Source organism: Vicugna pacos, chromosome 8 (genome assembly GCF_048564905.1).
Source record: "Vicugna pacos chromosome 8, VicPac4, whole genome shotgun sequence".
In the NCBI taxonomy this organism is placed as follows: Eukaryota; Metazoa; Chordata; class Mammalia; order Artiodactyla; family Camelidae; genus Vicugna; species Vicugna pacos.
In genome coordinates, this window is record NC_132994.1 from 22237458 (window position 1) to 22264023 (window position 26566).

Here is a 26566-nt window from a genome sequence, read left to right on the forward strand (position 1 = left end):
GACCACGCTTGACTGGAAACTATCAAAGTAAAAAAAAACAAAAACGAAGTAGGGAAAGTTTCGGACTATAGTACCACCCAAGTCATGAAGCCTGAAAAGCCACAATGAAGTTAGGAAGTACCCACTCATAATGAAGCAAATATACTACAATCATTGAAAATAAGAAAACATCAAAAAAAAAATTTTTTAAGGTTTTATTTGGGGGGGGGCTGTAATTAGGTTTGTTTGCTTGCTTGCTTATTTATTTATTTATTTATTTATTTATTTTTCAGTTTTCCCCAACTTTTTACTTTGAAAAATTTCAAACAAATTGCAAATAGAAAAGTTACAAGTGTTACAATGAACACCTTAAGCTGTTCATTTAGATTCATCAATTGAATTTCATGGCATTTGCTTTGTCTCTTTATTTATTTATTTATTTATTTATTTATTTATTTGTTTATTTAAATGGAGGTACTGGGGATTGAACCCAGAACCTCATGTATACTAAGTGGGCACTCTACCACTTGAGCTATACCCTCCCCCTTGAAGGCATCAAATCTTTTCCTACATGGATATATTTGCATTTTACCAGGTTAAACGGAAACTATGGAAAAGCAATTGGCAAGATGATAATATCTTCAAATTCATTTCAAAGAAAACTAACCATCATAATGTTATTCTAAATTTGCTATATATTATTTAAAGTTCATTTGTCTGTTTAATTTCATGTGTTCTTCATAAAGTTACCATTAAAAAAAAAAGGCAAGGCAAATGTCTCCAATCTGATGGATCCAGAAACAGAGTTTCATGGAGTTAAATTGTTCTCCCAAAGTCAGGGCTTAGTAAACGGCGGGACCAGGACTGACACTTCTATAACTGAGAGCTTCTAACTTTTCCCTCTGCCTTAGTTATTCACATTCTGAGTGTGAAGATTTTGCTTTGACATTAAATGTATAAGGAGACACCCTTGATGGTAGTTAAAACTTAGTAGTCAAAATTGAGAGTCTACCTTGTAAGGGAAAGATTGTGAAATATATTTATTTAGCCTCAATGGCAGCTACACAGTTGTTCATTCAGTCACAATTGTAGATTATGTACCTACCACATGCAAAACATTTATTCAGGCTACATGCAGTGCTGTGTGAATACATGGAAAGGAAAATCCCTTGCAATAACTCCATGGCCGCAGCTCATGGGTAGAGTACTACTATAATGGGAAAGTCAGTCTTTCTTTACAAAAGGAAAGAAAGTTAAAAAAAAAAAAGATGATATATTTACTCTTGAAAGATGGCAACATGCATATCTCTAGTAGCAGATTTTGGTTTTTATTGTTAACACATTGAATGTGTGAAAGCAGTAGGTGTAAAACCTCTTCACCTCCCTTCCCAAACACATCATGCAGACAGGGAGCCAGGTCTGCTGCTGCTCTGGGAGCAGAGAATGGAGGTAGAGTGAGAATGATAGAAGCATGTATTTAGCCGGTATAACTCAGCATACCAAATAAACAAATGATAAAGCATGAAGGCATGCATTTTAAGAATATTAAAGTCAAGAAAACAGGCTAAATACTGAGTGTGATACCATCTTGTGCTAAGGCTGTATAGACTTCTTGCTAAAAGAGAGGAGTAGCTACAAAGCTAGGAAAATATATAAAGTTGTTGGCTTGATTATTTGGAAAGCGATATGGGGAAGAAATAGATGTTATGGCAGTGACCATATTTTAACTAGTTAGAATGATATTTTGGAATAATGAAGTTATAATTATGTCTGTTTTTCAATCAAAAAAGTTTGTGAGCAATCAGTAAATACCAATATGATGCTTATAGCCAATCAGAAATTAAGATGTGAACACCAGTTGCTGATGTCATTTGGATTAAATGTTTGGACAAGGTGTGTAGCTCGTTGTGATACTGTGGTCTGGAGGCTTCAGGTGGGGTTCTGCATCTCTCTCAGGTCAATGAAGATGAGGGCTATGTGGGGAACGGCTTAGTGAAGCATCTGGGAAACTTTTGTGACATTGAAAAAAGACACACTTCAGTGGGAAGAGAGTGTGATTAAGAGGCTCAGTTTTGGAGAACGGTCTTATATGTTTGGTTAGGACCTACCACTAGCATATTGGAGTCTTTGGCTTGAGGATCTTGTGACTCTCAATCACTCAACACACACCTATTAGGAATCTGCAAGGTACTAGGAACTGTGCCAAGCTTTGGAATAGAAATGTGAGTTAGACAAAAATTCTGCCTCCTCTCTGTGCAACAATGTAATTGATAGATAAAGAAACAATGTAAAATATTATTTAACATAACCAGGCAATGGAAAATTAGAGGTTTTCTGACTCCTTGACTAGACGGTAGATGAAAGTTAAGTAGACTGCTCCCCACCACTTCTCCAACAAGAAGCAATGAAAGATAATAGTTAAAACACATATTTAGATGAGAGAAAATGTGAAGTGGCATATAAACACATAGGTATCATTTTCTATGGTAACTCAGAATGCAGTGTTTATTAACAGAATGATCTGCTTTGTTGTGTAGTTTCTAGAGTGTGTCCAAATCATTGAAGGAGATACACAGAAAGTGGGAAAAAATGACATTGTGATATCAATCATAAATTGAGGAGGATCATGTGTTTTTCCTCGAATTTAACCTTTTTTTTGTCCAGTACTCGTGTTACAGATAATTACATATTCTTGCTCCATGGTACAGGAATAGAAGCTATCACAAGACTTTAAATCTGTGTTGGGCTCAGTAGGCACTAGTAAAACACATTTACTTGCTTCCCTCAGAAAACTCTTAATGAAAAGGGAGTATGAAAGAACTTCATGTGCTGAAGTCACAAGCAGTTCAGTCAAGCAGGCAGGGATATTGGTGAAGATCACTGATGCTCTGTTACATGACTGAGTGCAGTTTTCTGATCAGTGAGGGGCCATTAACGTCCTTTAAACTGGGGGAAAACATAATCAGATACGTGTTAGAGAAATGACCCTGAAAGTCATAATTAAGATAGCATAGAGAAAGAAAACTACATTGGAAGATGTAACATTAGTCTAGGTGAGAGATGATGAAAGCGTAACTTAGGGCTGTGACTGAAAATGGTGGTAGATTCCAGAGATAACAAGAAGCTAACATCAGTGGGGTGTAGGGAATAATAGTTTATGGTCAGATGAGTGAAGTTTGACTCTTTGGGTACTGATTTAAGAGATATAATTTATAGCAATTTAAAAAAAAAACTAAGAAAAAGATAAGAATGAAATTTGGGAGCAAACAATATAATGTATATTCTAAAATTCATTGGTAAATGAGTTAATTGAGAATTGACAGTAGTATGTTTATAAGTGTTTCTTAAATAAACAGACAGAAAGAAATGTAGACAAAAGGATTTCCCAGACAGATAGTAAAAGCTAACTCGTACTGAGCACTTAACATTCTTATAAGTATTTTCCAAGCATCAATTAACAAATCTAACAACTCTTGAAGTGGATGCTAGTTAGTCCCATTTTACTGGTAAGATAGGAGGAAGGATACAGAGAAATTAAATCATTTCCTTTGCATGACACGTAGTGATAGGAATTAGTCCCAGTGGTTTGTATTCACACCCTCTACCATCACCCATCACACTATACCGCCTCTTCATAGTGTAAATGATAAGTAGACTTTCAGGCTGGTCCACAAAATTCTACTTTACTGTATTTTTACTTAACTACAGAATTACTGATGCAATCTTGAGTTTGAGAGCTGGAGAGAGGGACTTTTTCATTTACAGAAGGAGAAAAATATTCTTTTCCCCTCACCTAATTTTAAAATACAATCATAGCTCACATCTTTCTGCAGATTACTCTCCCTTAAAAAACATTCTCACCGCGTCTTTGCCTCATCAAACGAGATATTGGTAAATAGCCCTCCGTTGCTTCTCTCATCAAGTCCAATTTCTTCTACTTGAATTCAAGTTCTTCTTTAATCTTACTCTGTTATTTACAACCAGTGATACCTCCTACTTTTTTCAACATCAGGAAGACACTGCTATGTGGTCTTGTTTACTAATTCGCTCCTCCCAGCTCCCTGCCTCACCCAGGTCCCCATCTCCGCGCGCCTCTGCTTGGTCTCCGGGGAGGTCCTGCCGCCCCAGCCTATCACAGAAGCATCCAACCGTGCTCTGAAATTAGTTTCCTCCCTCGACACCCGTTTTACTACCACCTTCACTGCACCCCATTTACCCTTCAGAGCACCTGATCCTCGCTACCTTTCAAGAAGAAAAAAACAATTTGAATTAATTTGCACTTCAAGGATCTAAAATATTTATAGAGTGTCTACTGAGTGCCAGAAACTGCTAAATCCCCCAGGACGTAAAACAAAGATTTCCATTTGGCTTCTGCCCTCCAAGAGCACTTGATCTAGTGGGAGAGACACACACAGACACATAATCTGACAGAACACAGTAGGATAATCACAGCACCAGCAGCAAAAGCAAAGCAAAAAAAGAGAGAATTCTGGCTCTTGGGTGTCGGTGGAGTCTTGGAGGAAACAGCTTTTGAGTTGCATCTTGACGCTAGGGATTTCCACCATGTGGAAAAGGGAGAGGGAATGTGAGAACGGAGAGCAAAGCTGCGGGAGCAGGGAAGTCTTTTCTATTACTCTGATCCAGAAATAAAGAGTAATTAATTCATATTTAAGCACCATGGCTAGACCTTTGTCCTGTAAACTCCATTCCCATCACATCTCTTTCTTTTTGTGGTAAGAATTCCCAATAGCTCTTCATTGTCTGTCCCATTAAACTCAGTTTCTCCAAGCTGACTCTCCAGATCTCCTGTGATTCCTCCCTGCCTTTTATGAACACTTTTATCTACAGTATTACTTGCTACTTTTCAAATCTGAAGGATAGTATTATTTGCTGTTTGCTGGCTTTGTTTTCAAGTCGATCAGAAGAGGTTTACTTGCTCCTTGTCTGCTGGTCCTGCACCACCCCTAAGGGCACAGGTGCCCCTCCTTGATGGTCAGCACAGCCATGGAGATGGCAGCGGGAGCCCATGTGTTAGCGCCTGTTTGTTCCTCAGGCAGAGCTTGGAGGTTTGTTTGTAGAGTCAGAGTTCTGCGGTTTCTGTTAAATTGGGTTCCGGTGACTATGCCGGGAGCTCTGCGAGCAAGGGGTAATGATCTAAGTGAAAACATGGAATTACAGTAACACATGACCAGCAATCCCTGAAAAACCTCGTGCAAATGTCAGACCTGAAGAAAGGTGTGGGTCTCTTTCATCTGGAAAGAGTACATTTTAGTAGCATATTCTGTCTGGTTTTTAATCTTAACGGTACTTATCTCTAGCTGATTGATAGAGGGATGTCAGAGTCAACTTAGAACCTTCTCTTGTAATTCGCTGTGGGGTCCGGCCATCAGTGTAATAAGCGTTGGCAAATCCATGTCACTTTTGAAAAGTGTTTGTGAGTTGTTTGCCTCATTCCTGCGAATTGTGAAATATTTAAAAGAATATATGATTTCTATGAACATAGAATAGGTTCTGCATAGGTAGCTTAATTTTCTCTATTTGTTTGGCCCGAGCTTGTTGCCCAGTTTTGGTTACATAGTGAAGTGGTGAGTATATAAACAGTGTGTTTGTCCATTACTAACCTAGAACCAACATTACTTAAAACAAGTATGCCCATTGTCTCTTCCTCCGAGCATCTTTAATTAAGATCTATGATTAATCACTCATTTAAAAATACATTGTGCATTCTTTAGCTATAAAATCTACAGATATACTTAATCGAAAACCATGAATTTCAAAAGGGAAACAAAAATAATCTTCTGGAGTAGAAACCTGGGATATTTGAAATAATGAAATACATGTTGCAGGTTATAGATGATGGAGTTTTGTTACTCATAGAGGTTTAGAATAGACAACATCTTGCTTATTACTGTCCCAAATCATCAAATGCCTGCAATTTGAGAATCCCTACTACTATTACCTGTCTAAGGAATTCTAGTGCTGTTGCAGACCTGCAGAACTCTAGACTGGAGCTACTTACTGCTACTTACCAAACTTTGTGAAACAGGTCCAATTAAATTAGGTCAATTAATTACATTTATTTTAAACTCAAGGTCAATCAGAAGAGGTCTTTTATTGTTTAATTATAGATTTAATTACATTCAATCACTGAACTTGACAAAAATACCCTCTTTACAGCACTTAACTCTAATGAGGCTCACAGAAGCATCTCACTGAAATATTTTATTCCCCTGTTCTTATTCTTCAAGCAATGCTGAGATGCATTCGGTAGAAGAGTGAGAGCAGCTAGGAAGGGGCTACTGACTGGACACAAAGCCAAGAGCATGATGTTCCCTTCAGGGCAGCCTGAAAGTCTGTCAGTCACCACATGCTTTTATCGTTTGTTAGTATCAGTATTACGATCTTTTGAACTGAATGTAGGAATTTGATCCCCTCTTTGATTCCTCTCAGAAGCTTTTCTCAAAATTGATTTGAGTTTTCACTGAAGCTAACAATAAGACAAAGGGTAAAATCAGGAGATAAAAATACTTCAACAAAAAATTGTTACCGATGATTACCAAAAGTATTAAAATTGAATTTTTACTTAGTGCTAGAACTTGTATATCTTTAATGTCTTTATACTTTTGAAGGAAAAAGAGAGCTGGTAATATAGTGTATTTTTGTGCCACTTATGAATCTAGTACTTTAAGAGATCATCTGACTGGCCCTCGGTGTTTTCAGGCTGCATAATTATCACTGTGTGGACTCAGCAAAGGCACTGCTGGTTGAATAGTCAGGGATAGCAAGACTTCAAGATTCTCTTTCAATGTCAGTTCAGCCTACCCTGAGCCTCAGCATCACAAGTGTGAAAACCAGAGGTAGCACCTCATGCCATATCTGCTTAGTCTAATTTTTTGAAACATGTTTAGCTATTTGTTAAGAGTTGGTGGATCTTAAGATGGTGACGCCATAAAAAAAGGGGGGGGTGCTTAGTTGTCTTCACTTCGGGTGCAAGTTGGTGTGATCACTAAGTAAGTCAGTGTCAGCGATAAGCAACTCAGTCAGGCAACCAGATTTATCACTTTTCCCATTTGCTCTGGACGCGGTTTGCTTTCAGCAGCATCTTAAATGCAAAAGCTCTCCAAGATGCCATATTGTAATAACTGTGTAAAATATCTGTCAGGGTCCAATGGCAATGTTACCTTACCCGGGCAAATATTCTTGTTAGTCCCATGTAGCTGTAGATTCAAAAACGAACAAAAAAGGGTTTTAATTAAAATGTTTGACAGTAAGGCTCTTTGAAGATATAGACTTAACTTGTTATTCTGTCATAATTAGAGTGGAATTAAGTCAGTGTGCAGGAGAAGGAGGGGACACAAAGGATATTATTTTTCTCCATATTCTGATTGGTCTACTGAAATAATTCAATAAAACCTTCACTCTGAACAGCTCCTTTCATGATACTGTGTAAGAACATAAAGAACGAGTAAGGGACATAAAGGATTCCACCAATGATTGGAGACAGGCTTTTCTTTACATTGTCTAATAGACTCGTTTATTATTTTAAGCTGGTAAAAAGAGACTTATGATTCGTGTTGAAGAAAGAGTTATTTGTGCTTGATACATTGAAGACACTGTTCAAAAGCAGTTTGTCCTTATAAAAGGATGACCCCTGTAGTAATTCTTAGGCAAGGAGGGACAAATTCAACCAACAAAAAGCACATCTCGCCCCGAGTTCCCCATGATTTCTCCACATATAGCAAAAAAATACACATCAGTAATTTATTGGAACATGCACATCAGTGAGTGGCCCAGTTCTAGGCCACTCAGGAAACCAAAGGGAGGAGATCAGCATTACCTAAATAAAAAAGAGGTGAGTTACACCATTTTAATTGTCTTAAAAACACGGGTAAGAGGAGCAATTAAAATATAGTCCTAAATAGTACTAGCTAATGTAGATTACATAAGTATACAATATGATTCAACTCATAGTGCTCTGACAGGCAGAAACCACCAGTCCTAGTAAACAAGGCCCAGATCAGTTGCTGAGAAAATGTTTGATTCAGATGTAATACGTTACTTTTATTTCAGTCCTGAATGCAAAACACAAGTCAAGTGGGAAGACAGCATTCTGAAAAAGGTGGCTCTGTTAAAGCAAGGAGGCCGTTTCCTTTTGCATTTTTATAAGGTCTGAATTCTCTTTCCAACGTTTGCTTTCTCTACACTTCCTCCCCTGAGCACTAATTTATCAAAAAAAAAAAAAAAAGATTTCAAGGTGCAAGTTGTACATTCTTATAGTTATACCGTTTCATCTCTTTCTGGAAGACAGTATTACAATCAGCATTGCAATGTTAATTACTTTTCTCTGAATATCTGTTTCACATACATGTGTTTCAAAACCGTCATGTTATTGGGAAAAGAAACCTACCAAAGAGAGAGTGATGTCATTATACCCTTCCTATTGTGCTGCGTGTCTTTCCCAGCCCTTCTCCCTTTCCCTGTAAAGAGCTGTAAAAAATTTAAGGCAGATGAGGTATATTGCTGAAGAAAAAAGTTATTTTTGGAAAAAAAACTCAAAAAAACTTTTATTCTGCCCTTCTACTCAAGAAAGACGCCTCAACTATAAATCTAGTGCTAGAAAAAAGCAGGAAAGACACCGTTTGCATGTACCATACTATGTCTTCTATTTCTAGAATGGCTTTTTGTTAATTTAATTTTAATAGAAAAAATAAGCACCTTAAGCTATGAACAAGAAAAGAACTTCATTATTAGTGAGTCTAGAATCCAAATGGAATTAAGAACACTCACTCAAACTCTTTCACTCATTCTCACAAAGGCCAATGCTACTGATTAGAATTGTAAAGTGCTGTACTTAGTATAAACACTTGTATACACTGCAGACACTGAAAAATAACCCCCAAGCACATTGTGTTATAGTTCCAAAAATATATTTACAGTCTATTACAAAGATTACAAATGGAAGTGTCTAGGTGAACTGTATTATGCTAATTAAAATTATTTTACAGATTTTTTTTCTTTAGGGACAAAAAACATTTTAGTGAAATTAAAATGATTTTTCTAGTCAATCAAAAAATAAATTAAAATATCAAATAACACTGTACAGTGATTTAAAAGGAAAAAAAATAGGGTGGGGAGGGGTTTGGGAAGCAATCCTTTTGAGTTTTTCTATAGCCATCTTTGGTCCTAAATGTGGGAAAACACATCATGTAGCACTGAAAATACCTGTTCTTTTGTGATGCTCTGCAAGTAAAATAGAAAAATATAGTGCATTTTCAATGTATTCAGAGCCCACTACAGAGAAATGTGTGTACAAAACAAGACAGTATAAATAAAATTTACAAGTTTTACAAAGGAACATTTACAGGTTTTGTTTCCGTTATTTGTTTGTTTGCTTGTGGGTGTCCACGTTATCAAACAAGACCAATTCTGACCGATCCCTGGGATCTTCCTCTATTAAAATCATTATAAACAGCCCAATTCTCTTTGGAAATACAACAGCTCAATTCTGGGGTAGTTCATGATTTTCGTAACTTTTGAAAGCATTACTCACAATATGTATACATTCCTGAAATATCTAGAAAGACACATTTAATTATTGCTTATGAAATTCTAACACAGTAATCCAATAATATGGTTTAATAAATAAATCTTAAAAGAAAAGCCAGATCCTTCACCTCTTCCTTACATGGTAAAAAGAATTCTTTCATTTAACAAGCTTCTCACATCAGCGTTCACAAATAAAAAAGCCTTTTTTTTTTTAACTGCGATGGTGATATTCTGTGCAGCAAATTTGTTTTTGAAAGGTGAAAATTGTGAACTGCCCCTTTTATCATGCTTCAGAGTTCTAATATAAAACTTCATTCTTTCCTTTCATGTTTGGACTGCATTCAACAGAACAGGATATAAAATATATGTCAACTATTTCTCCTAAATTTCCTAGTGTCTTGGTTATTGAAAAAAATCGTGATGTGCTCAGATTAAATTTTAGATAGCACTGGATAGTTCTTGCTTTCAGAGACTTGCCTTCACCAACATTCTTTAGATGAAGTGCCTCATCTTTTTTTTATAATCATAAACCTACAATTTGAGTTTTTTTTTTTATTAAATTCTGTCTAGTAAAATCACTCTATAAACAATCTGTTAAAAGTGCCTTAGAGTATTTATGGATCATTATTGCTTTTTCATTGAAAAGATAGTGTGTTGTCAGATCTTTACAAAAAAATTTCTTTTTAAAAAATATCAGAGCTCTTGGCAACTTGCATTTTCTTGACTATCTGCCAATTAGCAAACAATATCAAAACGGCACTGATTAAACAAAATTAAATGGCACAAAAGGATACCAATGTTTGGACAGAGATATATCTTCAATCATGCTATTTGTTTTTAAAATTTGAGACTCTTTCAAAGGTATCCAGTGTAGTTATGCGTCATAGATTAACACTAAAAAGGTCCAAAGCTATAAACAACTTTCTAAAACAAAGTCCTTATGAAGAATAAACACAAATGAGTTTAAAAAGGAATAGTCTGAAATCACACATTTAAGGAAAATATTTCATTGATTTTAACAATAAGATCATGATTTTATTTGACAAATATATTCTTTCTTAAATTCTTTATGTACACTTTAAAAAGTCTATAAGATAAAAAGGAGGTTAGAGAGCTCAAGGTGTTTGGATGTTTTTCAGGTAGTACTTTGTTTATTGTCACTGCTGTTTTCCTGGCCACCAGTGGTGGATCCTAAATTCCCTTTTTATATATTCTGGTGGCACTTAGGAGTTCAAGTCTATCGGTGCTTCTTAAATCTTCTCTTCACTGTAGGAAGGACTCAGGACATCAACTGTCTTCTAGCAGCATTCTATGCATATCCTGAAGGCCAGTACTGTTCTCTCGAGGTCCATAATCTCCCTTATACGAGAGAAATGCTCATCACACTTGGATGCCAGTTCCATGTAAATGGAGCATTTGTGCTCGCATAGTCTGAATGCTGCTCATGATTTTCTTTTGATGGCCAACCAGTGTGATCCCTAAACTCATCACATCCCTGAAAAAGAGAAATGCATTTTTTAAAAATTAGTTACCCTACAAAACACTGATTTGGTACTGAACTGTCATCAACTCTTTAATTAAAGAATCTGTTTCTCTTAGGCAAACAGATCTTATCTTAGTGTCCTTGGATATCCTATTACTGCAGTGGGTCAGATCTGCAACTTGCCTCAGTGTTCTCCTTGGTAAAGACCTACGGCTCGGGCTCTCATATTGTCATGATAAGTCATTTTTAAACTGATCTGACATTTTATATAAGAAATTATTAAAGTCTCAAAATTATTATTAACTTAAAGTAAGATTTGGAAACGCTCTTGGAAATGTTATATTCTTGAACCTAAGTGACATTCAAAATGTTTAATTTTTAAAATAGGATACAGTATGAAGGGAAACATTTCTTGGCTGCAGTAGATCAAGAATCATCAACAATCACACAAAATATTTTACTGAGTTTAATTAGCAGGTGGTTAACTCTGAAGACACTGTATCTTACTTTTAATTCAATCATTTGGCTACATTTTGGGAAAAAAATATTCTTTAAAGTGCACAATACCTATGTTTAAAAGCTTGAATCTGACATAAACTAGCTGTATCTGTGTATGCACTGTGACCTCTCTTAATAGCCAGAAAGACTGAGCTTAGGTATTGACAAGTAGCTAAAACATAGCGACAGTAGAGCACTGCAGTAATTTCATAGCACTGGTCAATCAGACTTTCAGAAACACAGTTTTTCAGGGGAGTAGATTGCTTTGGAGAGACAGGTGTAATTATATCAGCTCTGTCCATCATATCTGTGGGGACTAGCAGAAAACTAAACAAGAGCCTGTGCATATGCTGAAATTCATGTACGTGTCATTTCCTGACATGCCAGGAAAGAGTATGTGATTGCTGGCCTTCTCATCTGAAAAATGTGAAACGTTTCTCGCAACAGTACATAAACAGGATCCCACAAACAGAACCTTGATAATTGTTTCCCATTTTCAAACACACTGACTGAGAGGAATTACATCGCCCATAAGAGTTAAGCTGCAGCTACAGAAGCTGAGGTTCAGGGATACTAAATGTATTTCTTAGGACCACATAGTGACGGAGCTGGCAAGAAAAATTTCGTTCTTTTTACTTCCAGTGCATAGCAATTTCCAAAGTTGTTTTATCTGGCCATTCTTCAGGTTAAACAAAGAAAAAAAATGAATCAATCAGTCACATACTTTCCAAAACTTAAGTTAAATTCTTATTACACTTCATTGAATTGAGCTTCCTTTGACCTCTTCAGAAAGCATTCATACTGGACTTCATAACGCATTTTGGAATTAGGTGTGAAACTCTGAGATTTTTAATGTCTGAAACGAACATAGTGAAAGAAATCCTTTTTTTTTCTTCAATGGAAAAAGTTTCCCCAGTGATTAGGGACCTAAATAATACAGTGGTTAATAAAAGGGAAAATCTCGCTGAGTGGTGTTTAGAACACTGGCTATGGAGACAAATCAGCTATCACTTACTAGTGAGTCAGTTTAGGGTAAATATTTAAATTCTCTGAGCCTTAGCCTTGTGTATAAAACTACCAACTTGATAAAATTGTTGCCATGAAGGTTAAAAAAGATATTGTATGTTCAAAGGTCTATTTAGCAAAATGCCTGGGATATAGTAGGCACTTATGAAAAAGATACATTTCTCCCTGATTTTGGTGATGTGCCTCCTTAATATACAGAAGATGACCTAATGTATAAAGCTCAGATTGCACCTAGTACAGTCTTAAATATAATTTTGAAAAGTTTAAGCTTACCCAATAGTCATCCTGGCCACTGATTCAAGGGAGTTGTAGCCGGCTGCTGTGAAGTTATCTTTATATCTTTCCATCTTAATAGCTTGTAGCCATTCTCCAACTGAACAGAAGGTAGTGAAGTCAGGAGTATTTTGATCCAAAAGAGGGCTTATTGGCCTAGACAAGAATTAAACAGAAAAGCACATCTTTTTTTCATGAACTACTAAAGAAAGCATGTCTTGGCTCACACAAAAATAAGAATATACAAAATAAAATTACATGTTTTAATTGATGGTATAATAACAAATAAACAGGTATGCTAATAAAAATCCAACGTGTAAAGGTTGCCCAATAAGGGTGAACTCCAAAATTTACATTTTATTTAGATACGACGACCAGCAGATTACATCTTCCGTGTCTTTTCAAAAGTGCAGACATCAGTATTTGTAATCATTAAATATTTGTTCCTTTGCTTCTTCAAAAGTAACTGGGAGTTAAGGAAGCACATCCGGCTGTGGACTAACTTGTTCAGACTACGAGGATGCTATTGAGAACATTTTGCATCCACTGTACCAATATACCCTTGTGAGCACCTTTGAGTTCATACACCTCCACAAGGCCCTAACCGACTATAGTACAGATGGAGCATCAAGTCGACCTGGCAGCTGAAGCCCAATAACTACTAATACGCATTACAACGGAGAAAGCAAGGTGTGCAAAATGAAAGCGGCATTTAGGCTCCTTTTAATGGGTATACTTCTTAAATCATGTATTGAATTACTTTTGTAAATTTTAACTTCATGGAATCATTTTACTATTATAGTCAAAGCAAAACAAATAGATAATACGGATATAATAAAAAAAAACAAGGGCGACAGCATTAAAAACTCATGTAATACTAATAATGGTTTAAAAATGTGAAATGCCACTTAATCATGCAAATCCAGTTGACAAAGTTTTCTAAAATGACAGCCAGTAAGAGAGATCATAAATTTTTTTAAAAAACAATGATAATTAATAAGTCTCTTTAAACACTGATTTATTTAAGGTAAGCCATCTGAAAAGAAAAAAAACTTCTGTAAACATAACAAATTTAATATGGACTTTAATAATTTAACACAGATGTCAATATGCCATTGGGGAGAGGCTGAGGAGATACATGATTCACTTGAATTTCTCCTTCCTTAGCTTTTTCTTACCTACTACATGTTCCCAGGGGTGTCTTCAGACTATTAGGGTTTCGAATCATTTTGTCTAGAATTCCAACTATCTGTTCAAACTTTGGCCTTTCAGCACGTTCCTTCTGCCAACAATCCAGCATCAGCTGGTGAAGACCAGCTGGGCAGTCCATGGGTGCTGGTAAGCGATAACCTTCTTCTATTGCTTTTATAACCTAATAGCCAAAAGGACATTAAAATATTACTGACTGAGTTTCAATTATCATAAAATGAATTGCCCAGAAGGCAAAGTGATTTATCCAGATAAGAGTCAAGCACACCGCTATGCAAAAGACTTACTTATTTTTTCCAAAACATCCATGAATATTAAGCATGTTATTAAGGGGTGCATGAAGTGCAAGAGATGATGACATTTTCTAGTTAATTCAGCAATAGGGAGCAGCAATTAAGTTCACCCAGGGTGCAACAGATGGAAAACTTTTTAATGTCATCCCAGAGGTTTTCAAAGGGAGTATGTTACAGGACTATTTTACTTGTGCATAGGTGTGCCTGTATGTACTTTCCCATACATTTATGAATTTCTCAAGTTGTAAAAAGACATTTTGAGTTACCCAGGATTAGCCCCTCAAAGTTCCACTTTTTGAAGAATTCAAATAATACTTTTCAACAAGATAGCAAAATATGTGAATGTACAATGACAGAAATTGTTACCAGGCACACTATTTTTCTAAATAATAGGAAGTGTGGAGGTGGGTATAGTTCAGTGGTAGAGTGCATGCTTAGCACACACCAGGTCCCAGGTTCAATCCCCATCATTTCCATTAAAAAATTAAAAAAAAAAACATGAAGCTTATACATTTATGAAGTGCATAGTGCTATAAGACAGTGGTGTGCAAGAGTCAGCCTGTACTCTTCAAGAAGGTGACTGTCCCCCCTCAACAACTCCAGGTCCAGTGACCTCACACTGGCAGACTGAAATCAGCCTTGGGGGGCGGGGGGTGGGGGGGGTTATCTCAGGAAATTGGGAAAGGTTACAAATCAGAGCTTTCCCACTCTGAGTGCTGGTTGTTAAACTTTTATTAGCACATCACTGTCTATTTATATCTAATAACAGCTTAAGATGTTATTTATATCAAGCTTTGAATGTTAATGCAAAATAGGCCTTCAAAAACATTTGTACAGGGTAGTCAGAAAGTCTAAAAGTTACTTATTTAGACAGGCTTTTTAAAATTTATATGGAAAGCAAAAATAGATTTTTAAAATAAGAAATTGTTACAAATCTGAGTAGCACAGGGAAAATAACAGGAAGGTAAAAAACACAAATAAGGACTTGTAAAACATTAAAATATTATTCAAGGAGGATTAACAAGTCCTTTGATATGAACATAATAGTAGAAATGTAGGGGGAAAAGAACTCTCTCTAAAAAAAAAAAAAGTTAATCCGGAGTTTTTGAAGAAAATAGGCCTAAAGTAGGTGATAAAAAGCTGGTTTTAAGAAATGTTGATGAACTTAATGTTTGTGGGGAAACATATCCTTAAGACGCATGTTGATATTCAAGAACAGCACATTGAAATGTAAAAGGTTGTAGGATGGGATAAACAAAAGTAAATAAACAAATCAACACCTTTTAGAAAAAAATTATTTGAATAGGGAAAAGAGTATACTTTTATTTAAGGGAAATTTATATATGCAAATTGATCAATTTTAAAAGGTAAATAGATGAACTTAATTATAGTAATTTTTGAAAAGTTTCATGAATATAAAATCCTCAGCTCAAATTCTCCCTAATCACTAAATTGTATGTCCATTCATTTATTAGACATCTTCTCCTGGATTTTTCCATAGGAAGTTCAGACTTTATATAAAATTGATTTTTTTTAGCCTTCCCCAAGCCTTTTACTATTTCAATTACTGGTAGTTAAGTCATCTCAGCCGGAAAGCCGAAATGAGAACAATCTGGACTCTTTTTCTTATATGCACTGCCAATTAGTTACCACTTTCTGACAACACTACTTCCTAAATACAATACTCTCAAATAGTACAAGCATTTTTCCATATATATATATATATATATTTCTTCGTATTATATCTATCTGCCTATCTATTTATCTATTCCTGCAGTAATAGCATAATTATCCCATAGTTATGTCTTTACAAAGTCTAATATCATGGGATCTTTCTTTTAGTACTTTCAATACTTTATATTATTTCTTTCAGTATTTCACTTTCTTTCAGTACTTTCTTTCAGTGTACTATGGGATCTTTATTTTAGCTATGGAGAAAACACCTTAGTCTTAAGTGACTTTAATCAGTGTTGGTGTTGAATGCTAATGGAAGTCATATGACAGAATTCTTGAAATTTCCCTGTTTATGACTCTGTAGCTACAAATGTATATCACTGTAAGCATTCCTCTAAAATATCCCTTCAAAAAGCATACAAGAATACACAAATACACAAATGGGAACTCTGCAAAAATCACCAATACATAACTATAGGTGGAATTAAATTTAAAGAACTTTCAATTGCAAAGAATTTCACGTGGCTTTGTACAACACTCCAGCGACAGCACTATATATATAAGGTTTCAAAGGTGCTCTGTGTTAAGCAAGTTAGATAAAAGTAAAAACAAGTGCTTTGGAGAGCTGGATTAAGTTATCTAAACAATGGCTCAAGTTGTGAATAAGTAAATTGCTAACTTTTAAAAATTTATATATTTGAAATGACAAAATAATAAACAATTGGGGGGCATTTTTTTTCCCGGAAAATGGCTTTCTTCATTGTGTTTGAACATATGCAGGATTTTTCTGAATTGACAGGACAGCACTATGGACAACACAGGCAGACCTCCCTTTATTGTACTTTGCTTTATTGTGCTTTGCAGTATCGTGTTTTTTTAAAAAAAATTAAAGGCAACCCTGCATTGTTAGATGATTAGCATTTCTATCAATGAAGCATTTTTTAATTAAAAAAATGGGGATCATGCTCATAAGATTGGGGCAGTGCTTATTATTTTTCACCTCGTCTTATTTCCCCACTTGTAGCTTTTCTTTAGATGTCCTGAAAGGAATAATGCAGGTACGGAGATCTTCCCTTTTTTATTTCCCTCTAAATCATCTTTTAAAACGTACATATAAACCTTATCATGATCCTCCTAACATAATACTCAACAGCTCTGCAGTTGGGATTCTTTAGCTCTGAGAACAATATGCTCTTAAATCTTTGTACCAATGAATAATGATGAGTAAATAACTCTTACAGGAATGAAAGAGTTAATGAACCTCTGTAGTTATGCTACTGCATTATAGAAATTTCATGATTCCTCTTATTATAGCAGAGAACGTGTATCAATACAAAATGAAACTTCTAGCTCTCAAAAACCCAGTGGTTTACAACTTTTAAAAGGAGCAGCAGCTGAGCATATTAAAATAAGAGATGCTCTGGATTGGGAATGGGATTTTGGGACTCTAAAGTTCCCATTAACAAGCACATTCTTACCTACAGAGGCACAGAGATGCTTGCCTCTATAGAGCACAGTTTGGCTTAATTTGAGGAATAATTCATATCCCCTTTGATGATAAACCCACACTCAGGGGATGATTCAGGCAGGAACTGAGACTTGAGGTTCTGCAAGTTTTATTTGGTTAGCTTGCCAGAAAAACAACTTATCTTTTAACAACACAATAATCATAGTGAATATTTATTGAATACTTACTATATGATTAGCCCTGCTTTAATTATCTCATTTAATCTTTACCAAAACCTTATTAGGCAAGTATTATTATATTGATTTTAGAGACAAAGAATCTGGGGAGCTGAGAGGTTAATCAAAGGGAAAATATCACCATAGCTGTTAGTGGAAGGGACAGAATTTGATGTAGGCTGTCTGCCCAGAGCTGATGCTGTTAAGAGCACATTATATTTCCAACTGGGCAAATAAAAACGCACTGGGCAAATAGTTACATATTCTTGGAAAACAAAACACAGGTAAGGTGACTGATCCGACACTTCTTAAAGCATTATGTAATTATCCAAGGAATTCATTTAAAACATCTTTTTTGGGAAAATACCAGAAACCCTTTGGATTTGCCTACCTAGATCTAGCCTTAGTATTCAAATAAAAGCTCAAACAGAAAAGCAAAATAGAAATTTCTAATTCTAGATAGTTTCCAGAGGAGTAGGAAATGATTAGGGTAAATGACATTTTAGAAGAACACTGTGCTGCAACAGGGGACATCTCTTTGGTATAGACTGTAAAGGAATACTTAGAAAACAAATGCATCTGCTTGCCGAGATGTGTTTCAGCATTATTACAGTCTGACCATTGTAGTTAAGGGAAAAAGGAACACGGACACACCCTGTGATAACGGGCCTGCAATAACTCACAACAGGATGCAACATGACTGGCTTCTGCTCTCCACCGATGTCCATTTTCATTTCACTAACTTCACAATAACATGACCCACATTTTATGTGATTAAATACTTGGGACCCCGCAAACAGGATTAAGACAAAGTTTTACCAAAAAATTCACAATTTTGTTTCTATCTTAATATAAAAAAATACAAAGTAATAAATCAGTGGTGACTTTTAAAAGGGAAAATTGAGGGCTCACAATTTAGCTAAGAATAAATTTAGTTACAAGCATATTACATTTTCAAAGCTCTTAAATGTCTTTTAATGGAACACTTTAAGGAATTATCTTTGTCTCCTATCTTTATGGAAGTTTAATTTTTTTAATCATCCTTATGACTACCTACTAGTAAAATGAATGACTTACTGGCTTGCCTTAAAGTAAGAAGAAACAACTTTGTTGAGTACTATAAGCAGAAAAAAAGTAATCTATATAAGGAAGAATTTTGAAGTTGCATAATTTAACTATGAAAATTATATTGGAGTAGTTAAGACAAATTCAACTAAAAGACTGCTGCTGTGAATGCCAAATACAAGTACTTCAAATTTATGTGTTATTTATTATATTTGACTACATTTATACACATAAGGTTTTTCTTTGAAGGGTCATTAATGCAAAGGGCTAACCACCTACAGATTTTAAAGAAGAATAAGAGTCCATGGATTCATCCAATCATGGACTGAATGAAAAAGGAAAACTAGAAAATTCCAAAAAGCAAAACTTGAATTTGTCACACACCAGTAACTATTTACATAGCATTTACATTATATTTACATCTATTTACATAGTATTTATATTGTATTAGGTATTATGAGTAGTCTAGAGATGATTTAAAGCATACAGGAGGATGTGCACAAAGTAAGTGCAAATACTGTACCATTTTATATAAGAGACTTGAGCATCCTCAGATTTTGGTATCTGCCAGGGTCCTGGAACCAATGTCCTGTGGATACTGAGGGATTGGTGTACCCCTCTCCTATTTCTTCAGAGTGATCACAAAAAGCTCACTTTATTTAGCTTTCAGCCTGGAATTTTGTAGAGTTCCTTACAAACATAACTATCAATTTGGATCTTTTTTTCATGGTGTCTTAATAAAAGTCTTTTTAAGTCCAAGGTATGTGCAATTTGAGGGTTTCTAAAAAAAAATTCTTGACAAATTTCTAGCAACTACATTGAAACAATATAAAGTGAATTGATTCTCTTAAACAATCAATCTAGACTAATTTAAAAAAAATGCCTCTGAAAATCTGACAAAAGCAATCATCCCAGAAAAATACAATACATGCACATACACACAGGATTTTCATATGCTTCAGGGAATTTTCAGATCACTTAAGTCTTGTCATGATCTTTTACCAGAAACTCCAAGTAAAAAAAGCTTTTTTCTAGAGAATTTTTTTACTAGAATGGAATTCATTATTTTAAATTATCCCATTTTCACCATTTGCATATTGAAAATTAAACATATAATTGTTTAAATAGCGTTTAACATAAGTATACGATAATGAACATTATCCTATAAGAAGAATATTAATATCAATTTCACATAAAAACTGAACTGTATAGGTAATCGTTTACTTGTGTTTGAATTTAATAATTTAGTAATTCAGACCTTCACAATTAAAAAAACGAAGAAAGATGGTGTTAAATGTTCTAGGTCAGAACAAAACTTCATTGTGGACACAAAAATTTCATTTGAACAGTAAACATATTTATGAATGCTTGATATACTAAATATATTTTTATGACATTTCTTTTTCAAGGAAAAAAACAATAGGGAATCTAAAAGCTAAAATTGAAGATATTTATTTTTTTCTTCTTAACCATTTCTATTATTTGTTTTTAGAAGTTAAGTGAACTTTGAATGTAAGTCATATTCCTGTCATTCCCTTTATGTTTGAATCTAGTACAGAAGGAAGGTGTCAAAAGAAATGAAACTCTACGGAGTGTCTAGGGAATGTAAATATTTCTCTTTCTCTGCCCCAAGGATTTGTTTGCCCATATTTTGACAGCCCATGAAATCTTTGACACTGAGACCTGTCAAATATTAACAACTTTGCCTCTGCCAAACAGACTCATCATTTAGACTTTTATATGTGAAAAACAAAAACCAGAAAAAAAACAAGTAAAGTTTTATGTCATTATTCAATTCAAAATACCAAAAGATTTAACTGATTTCAAAGCTCCCCCTCTTTAGGCTAGGAATTTTTCAGTTAATGCAGAAATTTGTTTGAAAAAAAAAAAAAAAAAAAGGACTGAAAATAACCCTGCCAACAAACAGTCTGATTTTAGTTATCTAAAAATAACTATTTACAAGTTTTAAGAACCAGAGGAACTTGATATGGGAAATTCTAAAATCAAGAACAAAGATATTAATTTACTATAACATTGATCATGATCTCTTTTTGAAAAATGACTCAGTTTTAACTTTAGTCAGCTTCTACTGCTCTCCATGTTGATAGCACCTCCAGAATTGGCTACTCCAGACCAGTTTGCTTGTCACAGCCTCCTCTCAATAGCAATACAGAATTTCTTCAAGCACTACTTAATTCTGAACTCCATTCTTCAAGAGCATGCATTTGTACTATTTCCAAACTCCTTCAAAAAGGTTTTCATCAGTTTGCCCCCAACCAACCTAATCTTTATTTCAAATCACTCCTTATGTGTGCATCTCTGCTATAGGAAAGTGAGTCTGTTTGGCTGGTCCTCACACACTTCACTAAGCCTTTGCTTCTAGACTTTCTAATTTCCGTGGTGAATTCTCTCATCAGCTATGATCCAAGGTCTTCTCCAGATTTCTAGATCAAATCTAAGGTACTTTTCTAGATTTTACACTTTCTCTACTTTTATCTAAAGTTCACTCATGATTTCAATAAATGAAACCAAATGAATCTGCCAGTATTTGAAAGTCTGTGATCTATAAAAATGACAATTTTGTAAAATTCAACTTAATAGAAGCAAATATTTACTTGCACTTATGCTATATTGGTTTACAAATGGTCTCTTGGTATGAGATGTACACCCCCAAGAACTACCATCAGTTTCTTTGCCAGATAATAATATTTTATGCCTTAGTAACAGGATATACACTTAATAAGTTGTATTTTTAAAGAAATTTCTGAACACATCCCCATTGTGAGTGCATTCTAAAATATCACTATGTACAATGGAATACTACTTAGCCATGAAAAATAATAAAATAATGCCATTTGTAGCAATATGGATGGACCTGTAGATTGTCATTCTAAGTGAAATAAGCCAGAAAGAGAAAGAAAAATACCATACGATATCACTTGTATGCAGAATCTAAAAAAAAAAGACAAATGAACTTACTTACAAAACAGAAACAGACTCTCAGACATTGAGAACAAACTTGTGGTTATTGTGGAGTGGAGTGGGAGGGGATAAATAGGAAGTTAGAGATTTGCAGATACTAACTGATAAATATGGAATAGATAAACAACAAGTTCATGTTGTATAGCATAAGGAACTATAGTTGATATCTTGTAGCAACTTATGTTGAAAAAGTATATGAAAATGAATATATGTATGTTCATGTATGACTGAAGCACTGTGCTGTACACCAGAAATTCACACAACAATGTAAACTGACTATACTTCAATAAAAATATATACACAATAAAATAAAATATCACTATAAAACCCTTATCAATATTGATCATAAAATCTGTGTTATCTCATAATATTAAAATTTAATCAAATCAATCAACAATAGACAATTTAAACAGACTTTATCAGGAAATTAAAAGAATAAGAAAGACAAGCTGTGAAGACAAAATAAAATACACCCTTCTTTCCCCTCCCCTCTGCAAATGATTCTTTTACTCATGTGACTCTCCCACTGCAGCTGTGCAAGCACAGCGTCGTTACCTTTATTAAGGAGGAAATATCCTTTGGAGGCTCCTATTACGTCCAGAGATTTTAAATTAAAAAAAGAGAAAGCAGTTCTTCAAAATGAAAACAAAATGAAAGTCACTGAACCACTAATTTACATTAATTATCGTGGTAATTTATGGTAATAATTGTGAAAATTCACCAATCATATTTTTACAATTCTATGAGAGTTTCTTCTTATGAGCTGTTACCCACATGTTCCCACAATATGAATATTTATGCATTAGATCCTTTTTGTTTAAGTAGTGTAACACCTACATCTTGATTTGACATGTCCCAGTAAGGTCTCTCTCCATAAGACATAACTTCCCACATGACTATTCCATAGCTCCATACATCACTGGCAGATGTGAATTTCCGGTATTGGATGGCTTCAGGTGCTGTCCACCTTACTGGAATTTTTCCACCCTGTATAAAAAGAAATCGACACTTTAAGTGGGTATCAATCATTTATAGCAGAACCCTAAAGCTACAGCTAAACACTTGTATATTTGGTTGGCAATTCAGCATGATCAGGTCTATCCATCTTGGATCCCTTTAAGTGAATTTAAAGTTACTAATCTGTTTTTTAAAATGTCATGACAAGATTTCATTTTTAAGGCAAATCAGTTTAATGTACCTATGTGGTCATAGGGCAAGAATCTAGTCAAGACAATGACAAATTAGGCAAAATAACTACTAAAATGGAATGAAATATTGGAATAGTAGTATTTAAGTAAATCCACACATATTTTCCTTTTTTCTCACAAAAGTTATGATAAGAATTAGCATAGTTAATATTCTCTTAAAATTTTTAAGTGGAATTATATTTTTCCACTACCGTTAGAACTGCTAGTAACCAGCTGTTGATGTATATGTCTATTATTTATATGAGCATCCCAATATAAAATAAGCTTTTGTCATTCTGATCATTCCTTCTCCTGTTTGCCTACATGGAGGTTGTAAAATCAACAATGATCCTTCAAAAGGCAAAAAAGAAATTAACAACTATAAAAAGCTGAGATTAATTTCTCTCTTTCCTCCAGTTTAGCTCTGTGTTTTTAAGCCCTGCTGTCTTGGTAGGAAAACCTCAGGAATATGAAGCGGTGCAGAAACAGACTTCTCCTTACAGTCGTTGTGTAAACAGCTTCTGGATCGTCCTCTATCACCCGGGACAGGCCAAAATCAGACACTTTACAAACAAGATTGCTGTTGACGAGAATATTGCGAGCGGCAAGGTCCCTGTGAACATATCCCATATCGGCCAAATATCTCATTCCAGCAGCAATTCCTCTCAGCATTCCTACCAACTGAATGACTGTAAATTGCCCATCATGTTTCTACAGGAAGACAAAAATAAAAGTCCAGTTACCTCTACTTTGAAAGGGAAAAAAATCACCACAAAAAACGTCTGCAGACTAGTCATTTTCGATTGTATCATAGGAATTACTAGTTAATTTTCTATGTAATACACACATGTGAAACATACAACCAGTGCTGATTTAACATGATACTTACATAACACAAAGTAGAGTTCTGGTAATGATTTATATTGATATATTATTAATATTCATTAATAGTAGTTTCAGATTGTGCAAATCCAGAAGTATACGCAAATTTTTAAGTCAACATGAAGGGAATGGAATATCAAAAAAATTATTCCTGTTTTCCTCGCTTTCCAAAAAATTACATAAATAATCTAAAAATACATAAAGGAATGAAGACATATATTGGTTTTCTTTTTTTCCTTTAAATGGTAAAAATAGGAAAGGTGAAAACATTTTTGAGTAAAGATGAAGAGATGCTAAGAAGTAGAAAAGGATTATACTGGCTGGCTTTGATTTTATTTTATACTTTTCATTGTTGTGCTATCAGTAGAGACACTACTTGCAACAAAGATTCTCTACAATGGATGTACTAGCAAAGGAGCTTGAGAACTCTTTGCAACCAACTGGCCATCATATATTTCTAACCTATTTTTAACCCACAGATTTCTCCAGCTGAGTTACAAATATGGAGCATGAGGACAGGGGTTTGAGAAGATGAACTTGCTCGGTGATGCTTTCTTCCAGGGAGTTGATAGTTATGCATATCATCAAGATGCAGCAATAAAAACCTCTTGAAATCCTTGGCATGCTTATCAATCTGGGTTGAATGTATCTAGATCATGTATGATCTCCCCATGTTCTCTTATTCCTATTGTTTTCTCTTTGCTATTTGGAAAAATGTTAACATGTGCCCATGTTCTTAGGTGAAAAGTCTCTGAGAGTAAAAATACGTATGTTTATACATTTAAATTTATTATTTATAAATATAACTGCTATTAACTGTAAAAATGTTAATAATTCTTTATTTTATGCTCAGTGTTCACATAACACTATAATAGAAATTGTTCTACAGAGTAGAGTTGGGAACATTCTACCAGCACTGAATGGTTATCTCACTTGTTAGTCTTCGCTGTATTAACCTCTGTGTTTCATTTATAATTGTACTGAAAAAGGAAAATGCTATTCTAGAACAAGTATTCAAATTACAGGGCTTCAGGTATCCACCATACTTTGTGGTAACATATTAATGGAAACTATTTTTTAACTACATTGTATCACTTAAATGCTCAACAAGATTCTAGTTTAATCCAGTCTAAGACACTTTCCTGCTTTTCAAAGACAATTTTGTGACCTGTTAAAGTTTACACTGTTCACATTTTACACTGCAAAGAAAAGTTCAGAAAATTACGTTGGCAGCATGTCTAGTATATTTAGAACGGGAGAATAATTTTGTCACTTACCCTGAGAAATGCATCTAGGGCTCCATTTTCCATGAATTCTATTACAATCATGACTGGTTTCCCTAAAATTTAAAAAATGTATATAAGAAAAAAAAAGTGTTGCTTCTGAAGCTGAAATCTAAACTTTGGGTTTATTCTCTTTCTCATCCGGGATAAAACGTGGTGCTCTTTTAAAAGACTGGATGAGCAATGTGTGTTTCTCATGCTCCTAGTGCTGCTGCTAAGCTCAGAGTCATTAACTGTCTGTTTGGAACGTGGTCATGATTCATAAAATTAAACAATAAAAGTCAGTGTGTTCTTCTGACTCTTGCTTTGTGAATAAAACTCAGAGAAAACAACACTTTACAGAAAATTTAAAGCCTAAACTGTGTCACTTTCATGGCTTTTGAAGCTAAATGAGAGTATCTGTCACTGTGTCTGTCTGTCTGATTTATTCTTGAACTCTAAACCTGTATCCATTTGTCCTGTTTTTTTTTTTTGAGATGATAACACAAAAGAGAATTGTTTTAGTCAGTTACATACCAAGAGGAAAACCATTCATTTAGAATATGCAATGTATTCACAATTTGATTTTTTATTATGCATAAAATAACACTAATTTCTGACAGTCCATCCAGCAAATGAGATATATAATCAATATCTACCTCTTGTAACAACCCCTTCCAAATGGACAACATTTGGGTGATCAAACTGCCCCATGATGCTTGCTTCACATAAGAAGTCTCTCCTTTGTTTTTCTGTGTAACCAACTTTCAGGGTTTTTATGGCTACTGCAACATCTCTTTTCCCTGGAAGTTTCAAACGACCACTGCAGACTTCTCCGAATTCTCCTGAAGTAACAGAACAGGCAGGTATCTTTTAATTTCAGAAATATTTCCTCTCTCAAAATAAATGCATTAAATTCTTTAAAAGCATTTTTAAACTTTCCTATATTGTCTGTTACACAAGTAATTTTTTAACTGGATTAAGAAAAATGCTTTATAAATTGGGAGTTTGGGATTTGAAGATACTACTATATATAAAATAGATAATCAATAAGGTCCTATGTAGAGCACAGGGAACTATATTAAATACCTTATAATGACCTAGAATAAAAATAAGAAAAGAAATATATGCATATACATATATATATGTATAAATGAATCACTACGTTATACACCAGAGATTAATACAACATTGTAAATTGATTAAACTTCAATAAAAAATAGAAAAATAAAAAGCAAGCCCTCCCCCCCAAATTTAGGTTTGAAACACACTGCATAACATACAATGCTTACTAAAAGCATAAGGGCACATTAGCAAATTCTAAACATGGATATTGCTTTCATGGCTTAAGAAGCAAATACTTCTTGAAGAATAAAAATCTGGATGTTGTTCGTACTACGCTAGATTGAAGGGACTTGATCCAAAAATACATAATTATTATGAAAATGCATTGTTTACATAGGAAATAATGCTTCTTTTAAATAATTCATATATATTAATTTTCTACATGGAGTTAAATAGTAT

General features: G+C 34.5%; 1 protein-coding gene across 4 annotated transcripts in view; it reads right to left on the reverse strand.

The window, feature by feature from the left end:
• Nucleotides 1-10654: 10654 nt before the first annotated feature.
• Nucleotides 10655-26566, reverse strand: part of EPHA7 (EPH receptor A7) — a 161409-nt gene continuing 145497 nt past the window's right edge. For all 4 annotated transcript variants that reach the window (XM_006200278.4, XM_072965632.1, XM_006200277.4 and 1 more), the window contains exons 11-17: nucleotides 25702-25887; nucleotides 25058-25119; nucleotides 23400-23609; nucleotides 22549-22698; nucleotides 13984-14177; nucleotides 12806-12961; nucleotides 10655-11020 (exon numbers count right to left, since the gene is read on the reverse strand). In XM_006200278.4, the coding sequence (XP_006200340.2) occupies nucleotides 10906-11020; nucleotides 12806-12961; nucleotides 13984-14177; nucleotides 22549-22698; nucleotides 23400-23609; nucleotides 25058-25119; nucleotides 25702-25887 (1073 nt within the window). In that variant the 3' untranslated portion in view covers nucleotides 10655-10905. The remainder of the gene's footprint in view (nucleotides 11021-12805; nucleotides 12962-13983; nucleotides 14178-22548; nucleotides 22699-23399; nucleotides 23610-25057; nucleotides 25120-25701; nucleotides 25888-26566) is intronic.